Source organism: Equus quagga, chromosome 8 (assembly GCF_021613505.1).
Source record: "Equus quagga isolate Etosha38 chromosome 8, UCLA_HA_Equagga_1.0, whole genome shotgun sequence".
NCBI classification, from domain to species: Eukaryota; Metazoa; Chordata; class Mammalia; order Perissodactyla; family Equidae; genus Equus; species Equus quagga.
The window spans coordinates 940,573-964,798 of record NC_060274.1 but is presented as its reverse complement, the minus strand read 5'-3'; the positions used below and the strand labels follow the sequence as shown (position 1 = coordinate 964,798).

The following is a 24,226-nucleotide window of genomic DNA, read 5'->3' as shown; positions in this document are numbered from 1 at the left end:
AGTCCTCCCTCTCCAAGGCCACCGCGACTGCATCCAGCCTTGTGACCTGCTTTGGCCCGTGTCAGGGAGGCAGAAGGGACAGTGTGCCCATCTGAGTCTTGGCCTCCAGGGCCTCTCTACCACAACGAGGACATCTCCAGGCCGATCTGCAGGTCCCAGTAGGGCCACTGGGGACCAGAATTGGACCCTCTGGCTGCTGAGTTGAGAATAAAATGCCTGGCTGGAGGGGCAGGTGGAGCAGGCAGGCAGGTAGAAGGCCAGCGCAACAATCCTGGAGAGGCTGCCAGTGGTTGAACCTCCACAGTGGCAGTGCAGGTGTGAGACGTGCTCAGGCTTTGGAGATATTTTGAAGGAAAAGCAGATGGAGTTTGCCATGGGTGGATGGAGTGTGAGAGCAAGGACGAGGGATGACGCCACGGTTCCCCGGAACCACTGTAGGAAGACGGTGAGCAGGATAGCTTGTGGGATAAGGCGGATCAAGACAGGCAAGTGGGCGATGCTATGAGACATCCACAAGGACGTGTGCAGGGCCAGGTCACACGTGAGGCCAAGGCTGGGAGGGAGGGCTCAGCACAAACAGAGGTGGCAGCTGTCAGTGTATTTGCATTTCCAAAACCTAGAGAGCTGGATGCCATCATGGCGGGGGCGGGGGGGTGGGGGGTTGGGTGGAAATGCTCTCTAATGGGGAGAAGGAAAAGCTGGTATGCCCACATTGGGAGGTGGGAGGATGAGGAGGAGCCAGCAGAGGGGACAGGGAACAAGGGACCAACAGGATCCCAGGGCTGAAAACCGCCCGACGACACAGTGCTCTGAGGCCACTGGTCATGGACCACGTTCTCAGTACAAAAGCAACCCCAAATCATTCCTGGACATACAGGTGCCGTCATGCAGCACACCAGCCACGTGGGCCCCCAAACCAACCTAGCTGTGCTGGATCCTGCCTGGCCGCATAGTGGCCACCGATGGCCTACGGCTCATGGGAAACCCTCCCCCATAGCCCTGAAGTACAAGGCATAGAAGGGGCTTGTCCTGATCCCACTGCAGAGCTGCGGGACCCAAGGAGCAGTTCCAGCATGCCCGCCATGCAGGGTTCCACAGGAGCGTCAGCATCATGCCTCAGGGCTCAGCTTCTGCCCACCGTCCTGGCAGAGACCACCACGCGTCAAAGTCCACGTGAGGTTCTGACGAGCAACTTAAAAATAAACTTTGGGAGTACAGCCCCTTCTAACATGGAAGACGGCCTATTTACAAAGACCTCTGCAGGGAGCAGAGAACTAACGTGTGGGTCACTATTCACATGCACGTGTGTGTGTGTGTACTATATATGGATGTGTGTACTACATACGTGTATGTATGTAATATGTATGTGCTACATATGTATGCACATGTGTGTGCTATACACATGTGTGCTTGTATGTGCATGTGTGCATGTGTGTATGTGTACGTGTGCATTACTATATACACATGTGCTTATGTATGTGGGTGTTATATATTATGTAGCACATATGTATGTATGTATATATGCACTATAAACACATGTATCTGTGCCTGTACTATGTGGCCACTATATATGCTTGTGTGTCCCACATGTGTACGCATGCATCTGTGTATTATACACACATGCATAAGTGTGTTGTATGCACATATGTGCACTGTATATGTATGTGTGTATGTACTATACGTATACATGTGTAGGTACCTAAGTATGTACTATATAGGTATGTGTGTGTGCATACTGTATATGCATGTGTGTGTATGCTATATATGTGTATGGGTACCTACATATGTATGATGCATGTGTGCGTGTGTGTACTATATATATGTGTATGGGTACCCACATATGTACAGTACACGTATGCATGTGTGTTCTATACATGTGTGTATGGGTACCTACGTATGTACAATACATGTGTGTGTGTACTATATATGTATGTGCAGGTACCTATATATGTAGTATACATGCAATGTGCACATATCAGTGGTGATACCCTGATATTGGAGTGCTCAAACTACAAATTAAGTGAAGGTGGGGTATAAACTATTATATATGCTGTTGTCTAAGATCACTTGACATTTGATTTTTGGAGTAATCCTACAAATTCTCAATGTAACTGCATGAAATGTGAATTCTGTAATGTGGTCCTCACCTAACTCTTCAGCTCCATCTGATGGATCTCTGCTAACATCACCAAGCTCCAACCATATGGGCTCATTCTCAGCTCTTCCAACAGGTCAAGCTCTTCACAAGGAGGGCCGAGCCCAGACAGATCCCTCTGCCTAAAAAGCTGTTCCAACGAGCACTGTGCCACTCCCCATCACCGACCCTTCCACTGGGCTCCCCTCATCCTCCAGCTCAAACATCAACTCCTCAGATTACACCACGTAAATGTGTCCTGCCACGTTTTCTGTCAACACCTTACTTGCTTATTTGCCAACCACTGTGTCTCTGTAAGCAAAGAATATTTCAACTTGCCTACATGTTTTCAGAGTTCTGCAAAAATCACAAATTTCAAAATAAGAAAATCCATAAGATAAAAACTAATGAGCCTCTGACATCAGCTTCACACACAGCAAAGGTCAGTAGATCTGAATGGCCCGGTGTGCTTCCGAGATAGTACATCTAGCTTAGATGTCCGGTTTCAGGGATAAAGCAGTAAAAATGATCCCAAACTCCTTTATGCTACCAAGTGTATCTAAGGATGAGTTGTTCCCTTTGTACATTCTTTAAAATGCGTTTTAAATTTCATTTACCTTCAAGCACTTTCTCTCTGCATTCATCCAGGTTCCACATTATAACACAGTCTTGTGATGCAGAACAGATTAGAAGCGGATTCGCTGTGTTTCCAAACGCCACAGCAGTAATTGGCTGCTGGTGCCCTCTGAGGATTAGACGCTGAAAAATTAACAAAAAAACAAAACATCATACATTATAGATAACATTTAAAGAACAAAAGAACATAACAACCTAACCTCAGACCTAACTAATTATATGGAATGAATTTTTCAAACATATTTATTAATCATTTATTAAAATTCCTGTTTATGTACTACTAAATTATTCCCTCATGTTAACCATTTCACTGTTACTCAGTATCACGTGCAATGCACACTAGGAAAACGATGCAGGTGACCTCACCCCTCTATTTCTTCATTATTTATTAATTAACAAATGCATATTGCATCCCCACTGCATGCCAGAAGAGGTAACAGCTGTGATGGATATTGAAGGATAAGGAAAATAACAAGGATTTGACAAGAAGAGGAGAGAATTCGGGTCTCCGGGAAAGCAAGGCACGTTAAAGAAACTGCTGATGCAAGCAAAGTAACAAGATGAAGGGAGAGAGAGGTGGGGCTGGGGTATGAACAGCCTGACCACCATGTAAGGAGTCTCAGTAGAGCTCTAGGAAATCGGAAGCCAGCAAAAATGTACAAGCAGAGGCAAGCAATGGCCAGATTTAGTTTCTAGGACATAATATGGTTGCAAGTGTAGACCAGAGACTAGAGTAGGGGATCCAGGCAAGACCAAAACATTCCAAAGGAGAAGCAATAAAGGCCTGGATGAGGCAGCAGAGCTGGAGACGGGGAGGAGATGACAAAGTGAAGACTCGGTGACCAATGGACGTGGAGAGATGGAGCAAAGGAGTCAGCGTTACAGGGGAAATCCTGGGTGAACGACGGCATGAGGAAGATGGGCTGGAACCGGGGTAGATGAGGTTGTCTGGTCCACGGTAAGCGGAGGTGCGTACAAGTGGAAAGTACGTAAACAGGAGGCAGTGTGATAACGTGAGGACAAGGACAGCTCCACCCTGGTCACGGCAGGCTAGTTCATGGTTACCAACCCTCCGGGCAAGAATGACAAGAAAAAAATGGACAAAATTTTCAAACATATATATGTATATTTTAAGGCATCTTGGAGTAATAAATTAAGATCACAGAAAAGAAAACTGAGGGAAGTGGTCCCAGCACCTGAGGCCACTTCTCCCATGAAGACACCTATCAAAAGGCAATTTCTGACAATTCCAGCAAAGGCAGTTGAGAAGCTGAGATATTTATGGGGCTAAGGGCACAAAAATGGTGTAATTAAATCCATCATTCTCAGGGGGATAAACAGAAGCATCTTATTGGGAGAAGGACCAAGAATTCTGTCACCTTACAGAGTACTTCTGAGAACAGAATCGATAGCCTCAAGCTCGAGGACTCTATCCATTTTTCCTTTAAAACCCTATGGATGGATTTTAATAAATTCCTGCTTTAAAAAAAGAATACAACCTACCCAGGTGGAGGAGTGGCATGTTGCTCCACACCGTTGGCTAACAGACCAAATGAAACAAAATAACCCTCACAGGTGCTGAAACCTGTCTTCTGGGATCACTGATGCCCTCGCCAGCCAGCTGTCAGAAGCAAACAAACTCTCTCTGGAAGAAGTTAAGATCATCCAGAGCCTCAAACCAGCTGTACTTTTTTTTCATATGTAATGTCCAGCAATCAATCAAAAATAATCAGGTATTCAAGGAGACAAGATCATCCAGTCAAAAACCAAGAGAAATAAGACACCATGGAAAACACCCACATGCCGTCCAGATGGCCTTGAAACCAACCCAGAACTGACCTAGATGTTAGAATTGCTATATAAGGATGTTAAAACAGTCATTATAACTTTATTCCATATGTTCAAAAAATTAAATAGAGGCACCGAATATATTAAAAAGACCCAAGTCTAACTTCGAGAGATGAAAACTAGAATGAGAGATGAAAAACACACTGAGAGGATTGACAGCAGATTAGATGTTGCAGAAAAAGAAATAGATGATTTGACTAGGCCTATGTCTACTAAAGAAAATGAACCAATAATTAATAACCTTCCAAAGCAGAAAGCACCAGGTTCAATGGTGAATTCTACCAAACATTTAAGGAAAAATTATACCAATTCTCTACAGCCTCTTTCAGAAGATAGAAACAAAGGGACTACTTCCTAACTCATTCCATGAAGCCAGCCTTATCTAATACCAAAACCAGACAAAGATATTACAAGAGAAGAAAACTGTGGACCAATATCTCTCATGAAGATAGATGCCAAAATCTTCAACAAAATATTCAAAATATTAGCAAATCAAACCCAACAATGTATAAAAAGAATTATACATCATGACCAAGTGAAATTTATTCCAGATATACAAGGCTGATTCAACATTTGAAAACCAATTACTGTAATCCATTACTACAGGCTAAAGAGGAAAACTTACATGATCATATCAATAGATGTAGAAAAAGCATTTTGACAAAATCCAACGCCAATTCATGAAAAATTCTCAGTATACTAGGAATAGAGGGGAACTTCCCCAACTTGATAAAGAATATCTACAAAAAACCTACAGCTAACATCATATTATCATAACATCATACCTCACCATTAAGTGAGAAAGCAGAAGTGTTCCACTACGATTAGGAACAAGGCAAACATGATCCCTCTCACCACTCCTTTTCAACACTACACTGAAAGTCTTAGCTAATGCAACAAGAGAAGAAAGGAAATAAAAGGTATACAGATTGGGAAGGAAGAAATAAAACTGTCTTTGCTCACAGATAACATAATCTTCTATAGGGAAAATCCAAAATAATTGACAAAAAAAAAACTCCTGAAACTAAGCAATTAGCGCAAAGTTGCAAGTTACAAAGTTAATATTAAAAAGTCCATCATTTTCGTCTATATCAGGAATAAACCTGTGAAATTTGACATTTAAAACACAATACCATTTACATTAGCACCCCAAAATAATGAAATACTTAGGTACAAATCTAACAAAATATGTACAAGATCTCTGAGGAAAACTACAAAACTCTGTTGAAAGAAATCAAACAACTAAATGCATGGCTAGGAAGACTCTATAGTGTCAAGAGGTGTGTTCTTTCCAACTTGATCCACAGATTCATGCAATCCCAATGAAAATCGACAGACTGATTCTAGAGTTTATATGGAGAGGCAAAAGACCCAGAATAGCCCCACAATATTGAAGAAGAAGAACAAAATTGGAGGACTGCCACCACCTGACTTCAAGACTTCCTATAAAGCTACACTAATCAGGACTGTGAGGTGTTGGTGAAAGAAAAGACACACAGATCAATAGAAGCGAATAGAGAGTCAGAAATAGACACATACATATAGTCAACTGATCTTTTACAAAAGAGCAAAGGCAATACTATAAACTCCTACAAGATAATTTAGGGGAAAATCTAGGTGAATTGAGTTTGGCAATGAATTTTTAGATACACCAAAGGCATGCTCCACCAAAGAAAGAATTGATAAGCTGGGACTTCAGTAAAATTAAAATTTTCTGCCTCACAAAAGATACTATTAAGAGAATAAAAAGACAAACTACAGATTGGGAGAAAATATTTGCAAAATACATATCTGCTCAAGGACTGTTATCCAAAGTACACCAAGAATTCTTAAAATACAACAATAGAAAAACAACCCAGTTAAAAATTAGGCCAAAGACCTTAACAGACATCTCACCAAAGAAGATATACAGATGGCAAGTAAGCATATGAAAAGATGCTCCACATCATATGTCATCAAGGAAAGGCAAATTAAAACAGCAATGAGACCGCTACACACCTATTAGAATGGCCAAAATCTGGAACACTGACAACACCAGATGATGGTGAGGATGCGGAGCAAGAGGGACTCTCACACATTGCAAAAGGGTGCAGCCACTTTGGAAGACAGTTTGGCGGTTTCTTACAAAATGAAACATACTCGTAACATATGATCCAGCAATCATGCTCCTTGGTATTTACCTAAATGAATTGAAGATTTATGTCCACGCAAAAGCTTGCACACTGATGTTTATAGCAGCTTTATTCATAGCTGCCAAAACTTGGAGGCAATCAAGACATCCTTCCATAGGTAAATGGATAAATAAGCTGTGGTACATCCAGACAGTAGAATACTATTCAGCACTAAAAAGAAATAAGCTATCAAGTCATGAAAAGTCATGGAGGAAACTTAAATGCATATTACTACGTAAAAGAAGCCAATATGAAAAGGTTACACACTGTGTGATTCCAACTTTATGACATTCTGGGAAAGGCACAACTCTGGAGACGAGAGGTCAGTGGTTGCCAGGGGTTAGGGAAGAAGGAGGAATGACGAGGCAGAACACAGAGGATTTTGGGGACAGTGGAAATACTCCATATGATACTATAATGGTGGATACATGTCATTACACATTTGTCCAAAACCAAAGAATATACAATAGCAAGAGTGAACCAATGTACCACACGCAGTGAACCATCTGGGTGACGATGATGTGTCAGTTGTTCATACAGCTGATAGGTTCATCAATTATAACTAATGTACCATCTGGTGGGGGCTGTTGATAATGGGGGAGGCTGCATATGTGTGGAGGCAGAGAGTATATGGGATCTCTGTACTTTCCTCATAATTTTGCTGTGAACCTAAAACTGCTCTTAAAAAAAAATAGTCTTAAAGGACAAAAAAAAGATGCAAACAGTAGCCAAAATTTCAGAACAAGAAATATTACCAGAGATAAAGAATGCCACTTCATAATATTAATGGGATCAATTCATCAAGAAGACATAAAAATACTAACGATTTACATGTTTAATAATAGAGCTTCAAAATACATAGAATGACACTGAGGGAAGAGATATACACAAATTCACAGTTGGAGGCATAGATTTCAATACGCCTCTCTCAATAATTGTTAGAACAGTGGCCACAAAGTCAGCAAGAATACAGAAGACTTGAAGAATACTATAAACCAACTTGAACTCATTGACATTTATAAAACAAAAGACATGCAAATATTCATAGCAACTTTATTTATAATAATCAAAGCGAAAAGAACCTACACGTCCACCAACAGGAGAATGGATAAACAAATCACAGAGCATTCATACAATGGAACGCTACTCAATGATAAAGAAGAATGAACTATTGACACATGCAACAACGTAGATAAGTCTCAGAATAATTACTCTAAATGAAAGAAGCCAGACAAAAAGAGTAAATACTGTCTCATTCCATTTATATAGAACTCCAGAAAATGCAAACTAATCTAAAACTTTATATTTAGAATACATCAAGAACTCCTTTGAATCAATAGGAAAAAGATGGATAATCCAATAGAAAAATGGCAAGATATTGAACACAAACATCATTTAATCTTTATAAAGATTAAAAAGAGAAAATGTCCAAATGGCCAATAAGTGTGCAAAAAGGTGTTAAAAGCCATCAGTCATCAGAGAATTGCAAATTACCATTAAGTACCACTACACCCACCAGAGGGATAAAATTAAAAGGGCCAAATGCAGGTGAGGGTGTGGATCAACTGGAACTCCTACACCATTTGAAGAAGTACAGGTTGGCATAAGTGCTTTGGAAATCTTTCTGGCATTATCTAGTAAACTAAACATATGCATTCCCTATGACTCAGCAGCTGTACACATATGTGTACCAAAAGGCCTATGAAGAATGCCTGTAGCAGTCAAAATATGGCAACAAAACAGATGTCCACCAACAACAGAATAGATAAAGTATAGTCTATCCACACAATGGAATACTACACAGTAATGAAAATGGACAATGTGGATGACTCTCATAAACAAAATGGTGAATGTAAGAAATCAGCACAAAAGAAGAGTAAAACTAACCCATAGTCCTAGAAGTCAAGACACAGTGACCTTTGGGGAGGAGAGAAGGGAGCACTGATAGAGAGGAGGCCCAGCCTGGGTGGTGGTTACCCAGAATCCACGTTGTTACAACCACTGCTATGTGCACTCAAGAACTAGGACACATTTTCCTAAGTATTTTCTCCTTCACTAAAAAAGTGAGAGAGATCAGCCAGATATCTGAATGTAGATCTTATCTCAGAGAAAAAAATCAAAATATAGATTTCCCTTTATTAATAACGAATAGCTTCTACCATCAGTAAGGTGATTGCCAGTATGATTGAAAGTCAAAGAAAAATTTCAAAGTAAATACAGTTTTGTTCCTATGTAACTGTAATCACTGTTCTCAAACTCCTGAAGCCCAAAATGTAGATAAAAATTATCCAAATGCCAAGAAAGATTCATAGAATTTACCTTTTCATTTTGTACAATGAAACCTGTTCTTATTCAGAGTGTTCAGATAATGATATTAGTCATGAAATAAGCTTTAGAATGAAAACTAATGGTGTCTTTAAGACTCTATCAGTTGGGGCCAGCCCTGTGGCCTAGTGGTTCAAGTTCCACGCACTTCCCTTCAGTGGCCTGGGTTCGCAGGTTCAGATCCCGGGTGCAGACCTACTCCACTCATCAGCCATGCTGTGGGGAGACCCACATACAAAATAGAGGAAGACTAGCACAGATGTTAACTCAGGGCAAAATTTCCTCAGCAAAAAAAAAAAATTAAAACTCTATCAGTTTGACATACAAGATTCTGCAATAAACATAACAAACTTCCTTAAATGTGTTGTAGTAAAAACCTACAAAGGTTCGACTCATCTTGATTGTGTTACAATGAACCTTTTCTTGCTCATATTCTTACCAAAGAATTTTTTTAATAAAGTTATTCCAGAACTTTATTTTCTAAAAATCAAAACTTAATGTAATGATTTGTTTGTTGTTAACATTTTTCTCCCGTACTTGGTAGCTGAATCCATGGAGGGTAATGTTACCCAAACAGTAACAGAGAAATGGCAAGGTGATGGCAGGCTCTATGTGTCATTTGACTTAACAAGAAACACACACAACTTTTCAGATACCTGGTGAGAAGGGTCCTCGGTGTTCCATATGCAAAGCTGGTTTCCATCTAACGGGAAGGCACAGTGCTGCACACCGCAAGCAAGCTGCACGTGGGATGCGGGCTCCTTCGACTCAACCAGGTATTTTTCTATAACTATGTCACCTACACAGCTGTCATTGGTGGAGGAAATCTCTTGTGGTTCTTCCATCCTCAACCTGAAAAGACAGAGTATATACAAGATGCCTGTGGGTCTGATATTTAACATAGACAATAGTCTGTTATTAACAATTACTAGTGTGATTACGCACATACACAACACATCATACCTACTTACTCACCTCTCCCTCCCACTCCCAAGGAAAAGCAAGAGAAACCACTGAAAATCCTTGGGGTTCCGTTTCCTGACTGCTCCACTCCTCTCACAGGTTTCAAATTAAATGGACCATGATTCAAGTCCCACTATTTCCACTTAACAGACCTTGCTTAGACCTGCTGAGTCTGCTTCCCAACTGGAAATGGGGAGAGCAACGACCTCACAGAGGCATTGTGCAGATTAAACGATGCTCTGTAAGGCGTAAGTCCAGCACCGGCACTGAACAGGACCTTCAAAAAGTTGTTACCGAAATCGATTTCTATTATCAATGGCTAAGACACAAAGTTACTTTCTAAATTGACCAAGCAAATTAGTTGGTGATAAACTGCAATTAGAATGTGGATCTCCTGGGTCCAGCCCCACCGCAGAGTGGTTAAGTTCACACTCTGCTGTGGCCTGGGGTTTCACCAGTTCAGATCCTGGCCGCGGACTTAGCACCGCTCATCAGGCCACACTGACGTGACGTCCCACACAGCACAACCAGAAGGACCTACAACTAGAATATACAGCTATATACTGGGGGGCTTTGGGGAGAAGAAATACAAAACAAAGAAGATTGGCAACAGATATTTGCTCATGTGCCAATCTTTAAAAAAAAAAAAAAGAAAGAAAGAAAAGGAAGAGAGAGGGATCTCTTTAAAAAAAATAATAATGTAGATCTCCTGTTGCTAACCTGGGGTTTATCCAACTATTTCACAACATTCTATGTCATTAAAGTTAATTATCTCGGGTTATATAATCACTGATTCACAGGCTGTCTTACAAAGCATAAATTAATAAAACAGTGACAAAAATAAAAAATGTTTCAGGCTTCTGTCCCACTTCACAGTCAATTACTTCACCAACATGATCTTTCTAGACACATGGAGCAACAGCCCTGGAGTCAGCCTTGACTCTGCTCTGCCTCACACCTCCTTCCAGGCACTGGGTACACTCAAAGCTCAGCCACGGCTGTGCAACAAGGTGCGGAGCAAGCACTTAACCATCCAGTCACCACGCTGGTTGTGTTGACTCAAAGGACCTAACCATCTGGTCACCATGCTGATTGTGTTGACTCAAAAGACCCACCATCTGGTCACCATGCTGGTTGTGTGGATTAGGCCTGGACAGGTTTCATGGGGAAAGTAGAAGTTAAGACCAACGAAGACTATGAGGACATTGACCAGCAGAGATGGGGTGAGGGTAAGAAGAAGGAGGAGAGATCATCATCCAGTGGAGAGAGGCTGGCATGGTCAGCAAACAACAGGCCAGAAAGAAGGGCTTACACTTAAGCTTAGTTTTCATTAGAGAGCTACTGAAGGTTGTTGAACAAAGAGGTGAGAAATCTAGAGCTGCCATTTAGGAAAATGCACATATCAATCTGGCAGCAACACGCAAGGTGGTCAGAATCCAGAAGGACTTGGGTGGGGACGAGAGAGGGCCACACCCCCAGCTCCATGTCCACGGGATGTGGCTCAGGGAGCCTGGGAGGTGGGCACTGCAAGAACAACAGGAGATCACCCCACACCCTCAGGTCTATGGCCCTCCTGTCCTCTGAAGACATTTTCTATCTCCAATTTCTTGACGGCACGACCACTTTCCTAGTTTCCAGGGACGAAAGCTTCCGTGAAGGTTAACTCCTTCCTTTCCCTTGCCCCTCACACCCAGTCCAGGCCCCAACCCTTACTTTCTTCTAGGGGACTTTCAGCTTTGGCCCTCAACACCCAGCAAGGGAAAGATCACGCAAATCCTAAAAATAACAATCTATTGCTGTCACCTAGTGGATTATCTGCCCAAGTCGCAATGGTTCTCTCTTTTGGGGCCAGAATCCCATTAGACCCCCAAGGTAAAGAACGTGGAAGCTGGGTGCAGACCAGATTCTGCCTCGGAGTGTTGAGCAGGAGTGGGTGTCAGAGAGCAGAAGAAAGCAGAACACAGGAATCTAGGCCCACCGGCTCCCAGTGTCTGGCTCTACTCCTTACGCCCTGAATTTGGTGAAGTATCCCTTTTTTTAGGCTATTCTGTTATTTCCAACCAGAGAGTCCTAAACAATGGACTAGCTGATTACATTCCAACAGTGAAAAGAAACAGCAAACACTGAGCTGGTGTGAATGCCAGATGCCAGGGGTGGGACTTCCCCATCACAGAGGGGAACAGGCCAGGACCCACAGGCTGGAGCTCCCATGGAGCCCCCACCTCCATAGGAATGTGTGGACCTAGAACCCCCACGACAGCAGTGAGGATGGCAGGAAGGGGCAGACACAACAGACTACCTGCACCCTCCTCACTCAGTCCTGACTGGCAGCCTCTCATTGGCTGCTCGTCCCACTAAGAATAAAGTCCCAACCTGCACTGTGTTCCTCAAGGCAGCAAGTCTCAGCCCCATCGCAGGTCCTCCCTCCTTTGATCTCTTTCCTCCATCACACTGGCTTCCTCTTGGTTCTTAGAACACAGCTGGTTTTTCTCTCTTCAGGGCATTAGGGTTCTCCTCGAGCTCTCTACCTGCTGGCCTCTTCCTACCCTTCAGGTCCCAGCTGAGCACCACACACACCCCTCCATTTGCTGTCACCACTCCTTCAGCCTTCACACACCCTGACCCAGTTTACCCTTCAGAGGCAGGACGTGGAGCCAGATCAGGCCCCTGGGCTGCAATCTCTAGCTGTGCGTGTGACCCTGGGTCAGGCCCCAGGGCTGCAATCTCTAGCTGTGCGATCCCGGAGCAGACCCCTGGGCTGCAATCTCTAGCTGTGTGACCTTGGATCAGGCTCCTGGGTTGCCATCTCTAGCTGTGTTTCCCTGGATTATGTTCCTGGGTTGCAATCGCTAGCTTTGTGACACTAGGTCAGGCCCCTGGGCTGCAATCTGTAGCTGTGTCACAGTGGGTCAGGCCCCTGGGCTGCAATCTCTAGCTGTGCGACCCTGGGTCAGATGGCACCAGTGTTTGCAGGGACTGCAGAGAGGGAAAAACTGTTTGGGGCTTCCAAACGGGGCAGGTGGGTTCTGTCACAGCTCTAGATGGAGAGTGGATCCGCCAGGACCCACCACCTGGGCGATGGGTGGGGTGGCTGGGATCACTTCCAAGCCCGCAGATGCAGTGGTCACAATTTAAGAAGACAAAGAAGAAAAACAAAATGTCCTACTTGATATATTCTATTGGAAAAGAAGTCAGGAAGCACTTTCAACAGGAGACCTGACTAGAAACTCTTACTGTAGCATCTGTAAGGCCAAGATACCAGGCCGGTGGGGAAACGTAATGGACATGGTTCTCGAAGCACAATCAGAGGCCTGATGAGCCACATAACAATGTTTTCTGTCATAATAAATCGGAGATGTTCAAGGAATTGGAGATTCTGCAGTATTTGCAGAAAAACAAGACAAAAACACGTGTCGAATATTTTAAAGCACATTCTTCTCCAACTCACAAGCTTGGTTTGGTTTTACTTATTTATTTTACATTTGACAAGACACAGTGGTGAGCTTCATATAAAAAATAGCTAAGTGTTTTAAAGCTATGATGATTTGCTCTGCAGATTTTACAATTTTAAAGTAATGAGTACTCAGTTCCGTGGCGGGCACGTGGTAGGTGATGGCTGAAAGTGCCCAACGGGATGGAACAAAGCTACGGGGCCTCCCCCCACAGCTTCCTACAGGCATAAACTATCTTAGGAAACAGATGAAAGAATATATCTAAAGTCATAATTGTTTCAAAATATTTAAGAATCCACCCATCAAACTGTGATTAGATTTTGTCTTATTTTTTCAACATAAACTTCTGTGCACAAGGACTGTCTTAATCTCTTCTGTGATCCCTATAGAATTTAGCACCATGATTTGCAAATAATAGTATTTGTATACCAACTTACAGTTTACAAATTGCTTTCACAGGTATTATCAAGTACATTTGTGTATATCGATAAAACCATTATATCATTTAATTCTCACATTAACCCTGTAAAGTTGTTAAATATTTTTTTTTCCCATTTTGCAGGTGAAAACCAAAATCAGAGAGGTTGGTAAGTGATACAACTAGTTAGCAGAATCGAGACAACTAGCCTTTGCATTTCTGACTCCTCATCGGTGGCCTCTCTACTGCAGCCCACACGGAAGACTGGTCCTTGGATGAGACCTCACAGTTCCATTTGAGCTGAGAGCATCAGCCATGAGGGCAACGTGCTGAGGGAGGAGCTCAGGGTTGCAGTCAGACAGACTCGCATGACATCCCTGCCCAGCTGCTCACAGCTGCTCTAAGTGGCTTGCGTCCCTGCCAAAGCATATCCAGACGGCCAACCACTGCAGGTGACCAGGCTCAGGGCTGCCCACACACAGCCTCTCGGGAGAGCCCGGCCAGCTCAGTCCTACTCACTCCTCTTGTTCTGACTTGAGAGCACTTGCTCACCCCCTGCACCAAATGCTCAGCTCCCTGCAGACTTTCCTGGGACATAGTTTTAGTTTTCCTTTGCTTTGAGCCGCAGGCCATCCCAACTAATTTTCTACCCAACAGGCTTCCAGAAATCCTGCTTAAGCAGGAACCCCTTGACAGGACTCGAGCTTAACTGCGACAAAGTGTGGAGGAAGATTACCTTGAGCTTTGAGAAACAAATCATTTTAATTGTTCAAGGACTAGATAATCACTTGGGAAATAATAACAAAAACAAATTCCAGATGGATTGCGGGTTACAAAACACCACTAAAAGTCAAAAACAAATAGAAAACAGTGAAAAATCTGCAACAATAAAGACAAAGACTTAACATCCTTAACATTTACAAAGCTATTACAAACAAATGAGAAAAGGCCTAAAACCCATTATCCTGCAGCCAGGAAACCATCATACTTATGAGGCTGAAATCTGTAGCTATGTTGCACATTTAAAGGAACAATGAGGACGTGCACAATCACTATGATGCAGTGTGGTTGATATCAAAGTACTGTATGGGTCATAATAATTTGAAAAGAGTAAATTTTGCTTCACACCAGCATAGGTGCATGATTGTGGGCTCTCAGTTTACTGAATTTTGTGGGCGGGTCCTCTTGAAGAAAACACCTATTTAAAATCACAGATGCAGAATTCATTCAGGGACCTGCAGGGCCTCCGAGAAGCCCAAGTTCTTCATTTCATGGAGAATCCACTTGGATGACCAGGGAGGCGTCCATTGTCAGGGCTGGTCTGTCCTCATATGACAGTGCTGGGGGCTTGAGGAGACGGTAGGAGAAGAGGGCAGGAAATGGGGAAAGTCAACCCAAGAAGACGGAGAGGAAGCGACACTAAAGGGTAAATTAAAATTCACAACTGCTTTGGTCAGACCCCTGTGGTCTGTACTCAACCATGTGAACCCCCAGCGCCCAGGCGGGAAGAAAATGTGCTTCCACCACTACTTTGTAAACCCATCTTGTCTTGTTTCCCTTCCCCCAGCTGAAATTCCTTTATCTCTTTTGTGTGTTAAAATGTGAGCTAAATCAGAATGTAAGTGTTTCACCCATTTCAAAGTGTCTCCCCTCCTTCCAGCCTGGCCCCCATCAAGGTACCACAGGGGAGGGTCTGCTCACCAGGCCGGGAGGGCAGGTGGCAGTGGGATGTGGGGCAAGAGGTGGTGAAGGGTCCAAGGTACTCTGCCTGGCTTTACATCCGTGTCTGTGGGGCAGACACATGCCCTTCTCCTTGTGTGTGGTGCTGGGTCCCAGAGGGACCTCAGACAACCTGCTGTTCCCCCATATGGCACAAGAAACCACAATGCCTCTTCCTGCCATATCCCTGCTCCTTGGCAGTCCTCTTGGGCATGGCTCTTTCTAGAAAACTGCAGAAGAGCAGCAGCATCCATGGATGGCCCAGTGAGACAAGTGGCACCAAGGCAGGCTGGCCTTGTCCCCAGTGGGCCCCAAGCTTATTATGCTTAGCTCGGAGGGGCTGGAACAAGAGACAATCAGGGAAAGAAGATACCAGACACTCTGCTCTGGGTCAACAAGGCTCCTCCAGGAGAGCCTGCCATCTCCTTCATGAATCATGATGGTGGCTTGTGAAGGCAGAAGAGCTGGCCGAGCCGGCACATTAAAAGTAAGAACACTGCAATGTCAGCATCACAGTGGAGTGAGCTATTCCCTTGGTCACTCCTCACTAAGATGCACTCAAAGGACATTCATTGACCAACAGAGGATACCCTCACAGCACAGTGGGAAGTTTGAGAGATCCACACAGCCATACGTCTGAAGGTGGGGGTACTGGATCCCCAGGAAGCAGTGGAAGGAGGTGAGTAGATCTCCTCCCACTCCCCAGCAGCAGGAATCTAGGTCATGGGTCCATGGACAGTGGCTGGCACATGACTCTAAGAGGAGGTTGGAGAACAGGCAGGCTTCCATGTGAACGCTTTCTCCTTCAGAGCTGCATCCCAGCTCATGGGACTGTACCACACTGAGATGGCTCAGCCACTGCATGGGTGCCCCCACCAAGCCCAGCAGCCCAAGTGGGCCACCAGTGAGTGCAGAATGGGCTCATGCACACACAAAAATAGTGCCTCTCCCACCTGGACCACCAACTCGGCCAGTCAGCCAGAGCAGTGGATCTGCACCAGAGTGTCTACACCTGTGTGTGTGACCCACCAAGCAGTGGTGGCAGCCAGCAGGCAGATACAGTCGAGCCCTATCAGCACAACTTCCAGCAGATGTGGCAGGTTCAGAAAACACAGCTCTGCCCCCACCCCAGTGGTGGCAGGTGGAATCTGTAAGCAGCTGCTATCACTATAAAGCAGCAAAGGTCCCCTTCATCAAACACCATGAAGAAATACATTAACACTCCAGACCAGAAGGAAAATAACAAGTCTCTAGAAATCAATCCTGAAGTCACAGAAATCTACAATCTAAATGACAGAGAATCAAAATAGTTGTCATAAAGGAACTCAACAAGTTACAAGAAAATTCAGAAGGACAGGTTAATGAACTCAGGAACAAAAGTAATGAGCAGAAGGAATTCTTCATAAAAGAGACCGAAACTCTAAAAGATTATGAAACCGAAATGCTAGCAATGAACAAAATGAATGAGATAAAAAATGATCTAGAGACCTTAAAAAACAGAGCTGATGTTGTGGAGGAGAGAATTAGTAATTTAGAGAACAGAAATACAAAAATGCTTCAGGTGGAGGAGGAGAGAGACCTAAGACTTAAAAAAAAAATGAAGAAATTCTCTGAAAAGTATCCTACTCAATTAGGAAATACAACATAAGGATTATGGGTATTCAAGAGGGAGAAGTGAGGGAGAAAGGAGCAGAGAGCTTGTTCAAAGAAATAATAGCTGAGAATTTCCCAAAGCTGGGGAAGGAAATGGAATTACAAATAAATGAAGCCAATGGAAGTCTTAATTGCATCAATGCAAAAACCTTCTCTAAGACATATATTAGTAAAACTGGCAAAAATCAATGACAAAAAATATTAATGGCAGCAAGGCAGAAAATAATAACCTACAAAGGAACCCCTATCAGGCTTTCAGTGGACTTCTCAGCACAAACCTCACAGACTAGGAGAGGGTGGAATGATATATTTGACATATTGAAATACAAAAACTTTCAGCCAAGAATACTCTATCCAGTGAAACTATCCTTCAGATATGATGGAGAAATAAAAACTTTCCCAGATAAACAAAAGCTGAGGGAGTTCATTGCCACAAGACCCCCACCCAACAAGAAATGATCAAGAAGGCCCTCATACTGGAAAAAAAAGGTCGAAGGTTTAAAAAGCCTTGAGCAAGGAGACAGACAGACAGACAAAATCAGAAAATTGCACCTCTCTATCAGAACAAGTTAGTAAACACTTAATTATAACATTAAAGATAAAGGGAAGGAAAGCATCAAAAATAACTATAAAGACTTCATTTTAATCACAACTCACAATGCAAAACAGAATAATCTGTGACAAGTGCTTAGATGGGGAGAGGAGAAGGACAGAACCTGCTTAGGTAATGGGGAAAAGAGACTATCTGAAAATGGGCTATCTCTTCTATGAGAGCTTTGGTAGAAACCTCACGGTAACCACTAAACAAATAATTAGAACAGAGACACAAGTGATAAATAAAGAGAAAACCTTCATAGAAAATCGCCAAACTGAAATGGCAGACAGAAATACAAGGCAAAAGAAACTGGAAATATAGAACAACCAGAAAACGAGATAAAATGGCAGCATTAAGCCCTCATATATCAATCATCACTCTAAATGTAAACGGATGGAATGCTCCAATCAAAAGACACAGAGGGGCTGGATGGATTAAAAAACAAGACCCAATAATATGCTGCCTTCAGGAAATACTTCTCAGCTCCAAAGACAAACATAAGCTTAGAGTGAAGGGATGGAAGACAATACTCTAAGCTAATGGCGAACAAAAGAAAGCAGGTGTTGCATACTTACATTAGACAAAGTGGACTTCAAGATAAAAAAAGACAATGAGAGACAAAGAGGGGCAGTATATAATGATAAAAGGGAAATTCCACCAAAAGGACATAACACTTGTGAATATATATGCACCTCACACAGGAGCACCAAAGTACATAAAGCAACTATTAACAGATCAAAAAGAAGAAATTAACTGCAAGACAATAACAGTAGGGATGTCAACACCCACTTACCTCAATGGATAGATAATCCAGACAGGAAATCAACAAGGAAATAGTGGAATTAAGTGAAAAACTAAACCAGATGGACTTAATAGGTTTATAAAGAACATGCCATGCAAAAACAGCAGAATACACATTCTTCTCAAGTGCACATGGAACATTCTCAAAAACAGACCATGTGTTGGGAAACAAGGAAAGCCTCAATAAATTTAGGAAGACTGAAATCATATCAAGCATCTTTTCTGACCATAATGCTATGAAACTAGAAATAAACTACAAGAAAAAAGCTGGGAAAGTCACAAATATGTGGAGACTAAACATCATGCTACTGAACAACCAGTGGATCAATGAAGAAATCAAAAAGTATCTGGAGACAAATGAAAATGAAAACAAAACATACCAACTCTTATGGGATGCAGCAAAGGCAGTTCTAAGAGGGAAATTCATGCCAATACAGGCCTATCTCAACAAACAAGAAAAATGTCAAATAAGTGATCTTAAACTACACCTCACAGAACTAGAAAAGAATGAACAAAGTCCAAAGTCAGCAGAAGGAGGGAAATAATAAAAATGTGAGCAGAAATAAATGAAACAGAAACCAAAAAAAGCAGTAGAAAGGATCAATGAAACTAAGAGCTGGTTCTTTGAGAAGATAAACAAAACTGACAAACACTTAGCCAGACACACCAAGAAGAAAATTAGAGAAGGCCAAAATGAATATAATCAGAAATGAAAGAGGAGAAATTACAACAGACACCACAGAAATATGAAGGGTTATAAGAGAATACTATGAAAAGCTAGACACCAATAAACTTAATGACCTAGAAGAGATGGATAAATTGTTAGACTCATACAACTTTCTAAAACTGAATCAAGAAGAAATAGAGAATGTGAATGGACTGATCACAAATAAAGATATTGAAATGGTAATCAAAAACTTCCCAAAAAATAAAAGTCCAGGACCAGATGGCTTCTCTGGAGAATTCTACCAAACATTCAAAGATTTAATATCTATCCTTCTCAAACTATTCCAAAAAACTGAAGAAGATGGAATGCTTCCTAATTCATTCTATAAAGCCAACATCATCCTGATCCCAAAACCAGACAAGGACAACACAAAGAAGGAAAATTATAGGCCAGTACCACTGATGAACATAGATGCAAAAATCCTCAACAAAATATTGGCAAACAAATTACAGCAATACAGCAAAAGGATCATACACCATGATCAAGTGAGATTTATATCAGGGACACAGGGATGGTTCAACATCCATGAATCAATGAATGTGATAGGCCACATTAACCAATTGAGGAATAAAAACCATATGATCATCTCAATAGATGCAGAGAAAGCATTTGACAAGATCCAACATCCATTTATGATAAAAATTCTCAATAAAATGGGTATAGAAGGGAAGTACCTCAACATAATAAAGGCCATAAATGACAAACCCATGGCCACCATCACACTCAACAATAAAAAACTGAAAGCCATCCCTCTGAGAACAGGAACAAGATAAGGGTGCCCAGTCTCATCAGTCTTATTCAACATAGTACTGGAGGTTTTGGACAGAGCAACTAGGCAAGAAAAAGAAATAAAAGGGGCCAAAATTGGAAAGAAAGAAGTAAAACTCTTGCTGTTTGCAGATGACGTGATGACGTGATTGTATATATAGAAAACCCTAAAGAATCCATTAGAAAACTATTGAAAATAGTCAACTACAGCAAAGTTGCAAGGTATAAAATCAACTTACCAAAACCAGTTGCATTTCTATACTCTAATAATGAACTATCAAAAAGAGAACTCAAGAATACAATCTCATTTACAATCGCAACAAAAAGACTAAAATAACTAGGAATAAATTTAACCAAGGAGGTGAAAGACCTATATACTGAAAACCATAAGACATTATTGAAAGAAACTGAAGAAGACATAAAGAAATGGAAAGATATCCCATGCACATGGATTAGAATAAACATAGTTAAAATGTCCATATTACCTAAAGCAATCTACAGACTCATTTCAATCTCAATCAGAATCCCAATGACATTCTTTAGGGAAATAGAACAAAGAATACTAAAATTTAAATGGAACTACAAAAGACCTCAAATAGCCAAAACAATCCTGAGAAAAAAGAATAAAGCTGGAAGCATCTTCAAAGATGCTTCTGTCTTCAAAGTATACTACAAAGCTATAGTAATCAAAACAGCATGGTACTGGTACAAAAACAGATGCAAAGATCAATGGGACAGAATTGAAAGCCCAGAAATAAAACCATACATCTATGGATAGCTAATCTTCCACAAAGGAGCCAAAAACATACACCGGAGAAAGGAAAGTCTCTTAAATAAACAGTGCTGGGAAAACTGGACAGCCAAGTGCAAAAGAATGGAAGTAGCCCATTAGCTTATACCATATACAAAAATTAACTCAAAATGGACTAAAGGCTTGAATGTAAGACCTGAAACCACATCAAGGATGGTTGCCTTCCCACTTAAGCCTTCAGTTCCATATAACCTCCAGGTACCAGCCTTTCAGTTCCAAGACAGACAAGAGGGCAAGTATACAAAAAGAAAAATAAAAGCCTTGAAAGCTTAAGTCGGCATGATTACAGAGTTGCTAGCTGGCACATTCAGCTGACTGGATGGACAGACCAGGGCCCACCGTGCTCTTAAGAGAGCCAAGAGGCCACAGAAACATGGAGCAACAGATAAAGACATGCTGGCTGCTTAAGACTGAGCATCTTTGGGCCCTTCTTCATCGGTGCAGGAGGTGGACCATGGCATCTCTGAGGACAGCATCATCTCACTGACCCCTTCAGATGAGGCCATGGAGGGAAGAGGCCTGAGGGTAGGACCAACAACATACAAGAGGAGGGTCGAGGCAGCAGAGTCAGGGTCTAATAGGATTTAAGTTGGATCTAAATCTAATTAGATCAACCCACCAGATTTCAGCGTCACTATGGACCAATGTCCCTTATGAAGGGGAGATTCTGTTACAATAACCCTGGTCACATTTAAACCCTGTGCTTTGGTGGGGGAGAAGATAGCCTGTCTTTTTAGTTCATAGGTCCCAGGACCATAAGGAACCATATCCGGGCCTGATGGAGAGAACTGTGCCATGCTGGGAGATGCTCTGTGTCACACTGGATGCCACAACTAGATGTGTGCCTTGGGGAGATGGGTTCTCCATGTGGACTCAAGAGAGAAGCAGATGTCTGGTCACAAGAAAGGAGGCAATGACAGGTACTGCCCCTTGTTCAACAATTCATTCCCTTTCCTTCTGGAAACTACATGGTGCAGCTTCCCTTGCAGCTAGGTGCCACCACGCAGCTGAGCTCTGGCCATGGCAGCAGGGACAGGCAGTAGGTGGGCATAAGTAATGTAGCCCCTAAAACCCTCCCATACATGATTCTCTCTTCTCTTCCCCCACCCACTGGCTAAATGGAGAGGATTTGGAGAGCCTAGGGAAGAGGGAACCACAAGATGGAAGAGGTCTCTGATGCTTAAGAGTGTGATCCTACTTGAGCAGCCACATAGGACTGTGTGAGAAAGATACAACTGTCAGGGTTGTTTGCCACGGCACTAGTCTACCCTCACTGATATAAATGGTTTCACTTTTTTGCTTACAAAAGCAATACAGTGCAAAGCACTTGAATAATGCAGAAATAATACAGTTGAACTTTCCCTCCCCACCCACCTCCTCTCCAGGCTGCACATTCCCCAGGAGAAAACAATGTAAGAGTCTGATATGCATGCATAGGAACAAGTCTCAGAGGATACACTAAAGTTTTTTTTTTTTTTTTTAATAAGATTCTAGTGTATCTAAGACTATGTAAGCACTTCAGGAAAACGTAGTGACAAGTGGCTGCTGGAGAGACCATAGTTTTAAATTTAAGTCAGTAAACACAAAGCAGACAGTGATCCCAGAAAACTGGAGGCTGTACATTCAAGACCTCTTTATTGATTCAGAAGCAATGCATGTGAATTGTACAAAGTTAGAAAATCCATACAAGAAAAAAAAAAATAATTCTTCTCTACTACTCAAGGGGCAACACTGTTAAAACCCTGTGCATCTCCTTCTGGGTTTTTTCTATGTATATATGTGTATCTGTATACTTTTAGAAAGAGAAATTACCCCCTTCTGATTAGAAAAGATCATAATCTTTCTCTTTTAGCAGCTAAGCAAGCCAGAAATGTGCTGTTTTATTCTTGAGTTAGGAAAACGTAACATGGTGGTTGGACAGCATGTTGAGCTCCTGTAGTAAAGTGATAAATAGCACCATAATTAAAGTACCTTTAATGGTTTATTTTGTAGCAAAAGAAGATATAAGTTCTCCACATCAGCCAGAACAGGAGAGAAGTTGTAACTCTAGCTATCCTGAAGGTATAACGAGTATAAAATGGAGTAACAACTGACAACAGAGGTTTGGAAACAGTACAAAATTATACCCAGGTATGTCTGTCTTTAAGTTCTTTCCTAAATTATTAAACATTTTAAAAGGTAATACTACTCTTTATATTTAGCTGGTTTAATAACAACAACAACAAAAATCAATATCCTCTTTCTGTTGGCCAGACTGACTTCCAGGCCACAGATTTTGACTTTTGTGCCTGTGTCTTAATAGGTAAGCACAAATCATTGACTACTAATAACAGTTATACTGATGTTTTAAAATCATTTCCTTTTTTAATGATTCAAAACAGATCCAGATGTATGCCTGTGTTGTATCCACTCTCTTGTATTCCAGTCTGATATGCATTCTTAACAGAGAAATAAAATGCATAGTTACACTCAGGAACTGCCTAGTTTCATGGGGGTATCAGACCTGTACCCAGATACTTTCTGCAGGAGAAGGGATTGAGACCCACTAGTGCCATCTCCATCATTAGCCCAAGACCAGTGCATCACTACCCACCTGGATGCAGCTTCGCCCAACTTCAGGCAAATCAACCCCAAAAATGTAATCAGCCATATATCCTCATGCCAGTTTTACGCACCCATAAGTGACTGCAAACGTACCACGTCAATGTGGCAACATACACGCTCTTTAACCCAATACATGTCAATCTCCGTTACATCCTGACCAACCCACAAGTTTTGTAACTACTTGACAAAGTTCAGGTTCTATAGAAATGGCCACAAGGGTCATTGCATGTTTTTCATATTTACACGCCACTTGTTTCCACAAACGTGATTCAGCAGGTTCTAAATGAAACACAAGAATTGAAATCAACACAAAAGTGTGACACTAAAATGCACATAATGTTTCCTAGGGAAATCTCTTTTCAATCGCCAATAGGTGCCTCTTAACACCATATTCTAAATTAAGAAAATAAATTCTGAATATAAATACAACTCCATCTTGAAGCCTCTTTTAGAAGCATTTAAAAAAATACCATGTTCTTAAGAGGAAAGGAGAACAGGGAACAGGTGCCCTGACGAGGCTCCTTCGGGTGCTCCTGCCTCTCACCTGGGGACCTGCGAGGTGGACGCTCAGTCAGGTGAGCACAGGACAGGGAACAGGTGC

General features: G+C 42.1%; 1 protein-coding gene across 1 annotated transcript in view; it reads right to left on the bottom strand.

Annotated features, from left to right (window-relative positions):
• WDR27 (WD repeat domain 27) overlaps positions 1-24,226 on the bottom strand; it is a 164,255-nt gene that overhangs the window by 139,805 nt on the left and 224 nt on the right. Inside the window, exons 2-3 of the mRNA XM_046669861.1 lie at positions 9,771-9,966; positions 2,752-2,893 (exon numbers count right to left, since the gene is read on the bottom strand). Coding sequence (XP_046525817.1) covers positions 2,752-2,893; positions 9,771-9,959 — 331 coding nt within the window. The 5' untranslated portion in view covers positions 9,960-9,966. The remainder of the gene's footprint in view (positions 1-2,751; positions 2,894-9,770; positions 9,967-24,226) is intronic.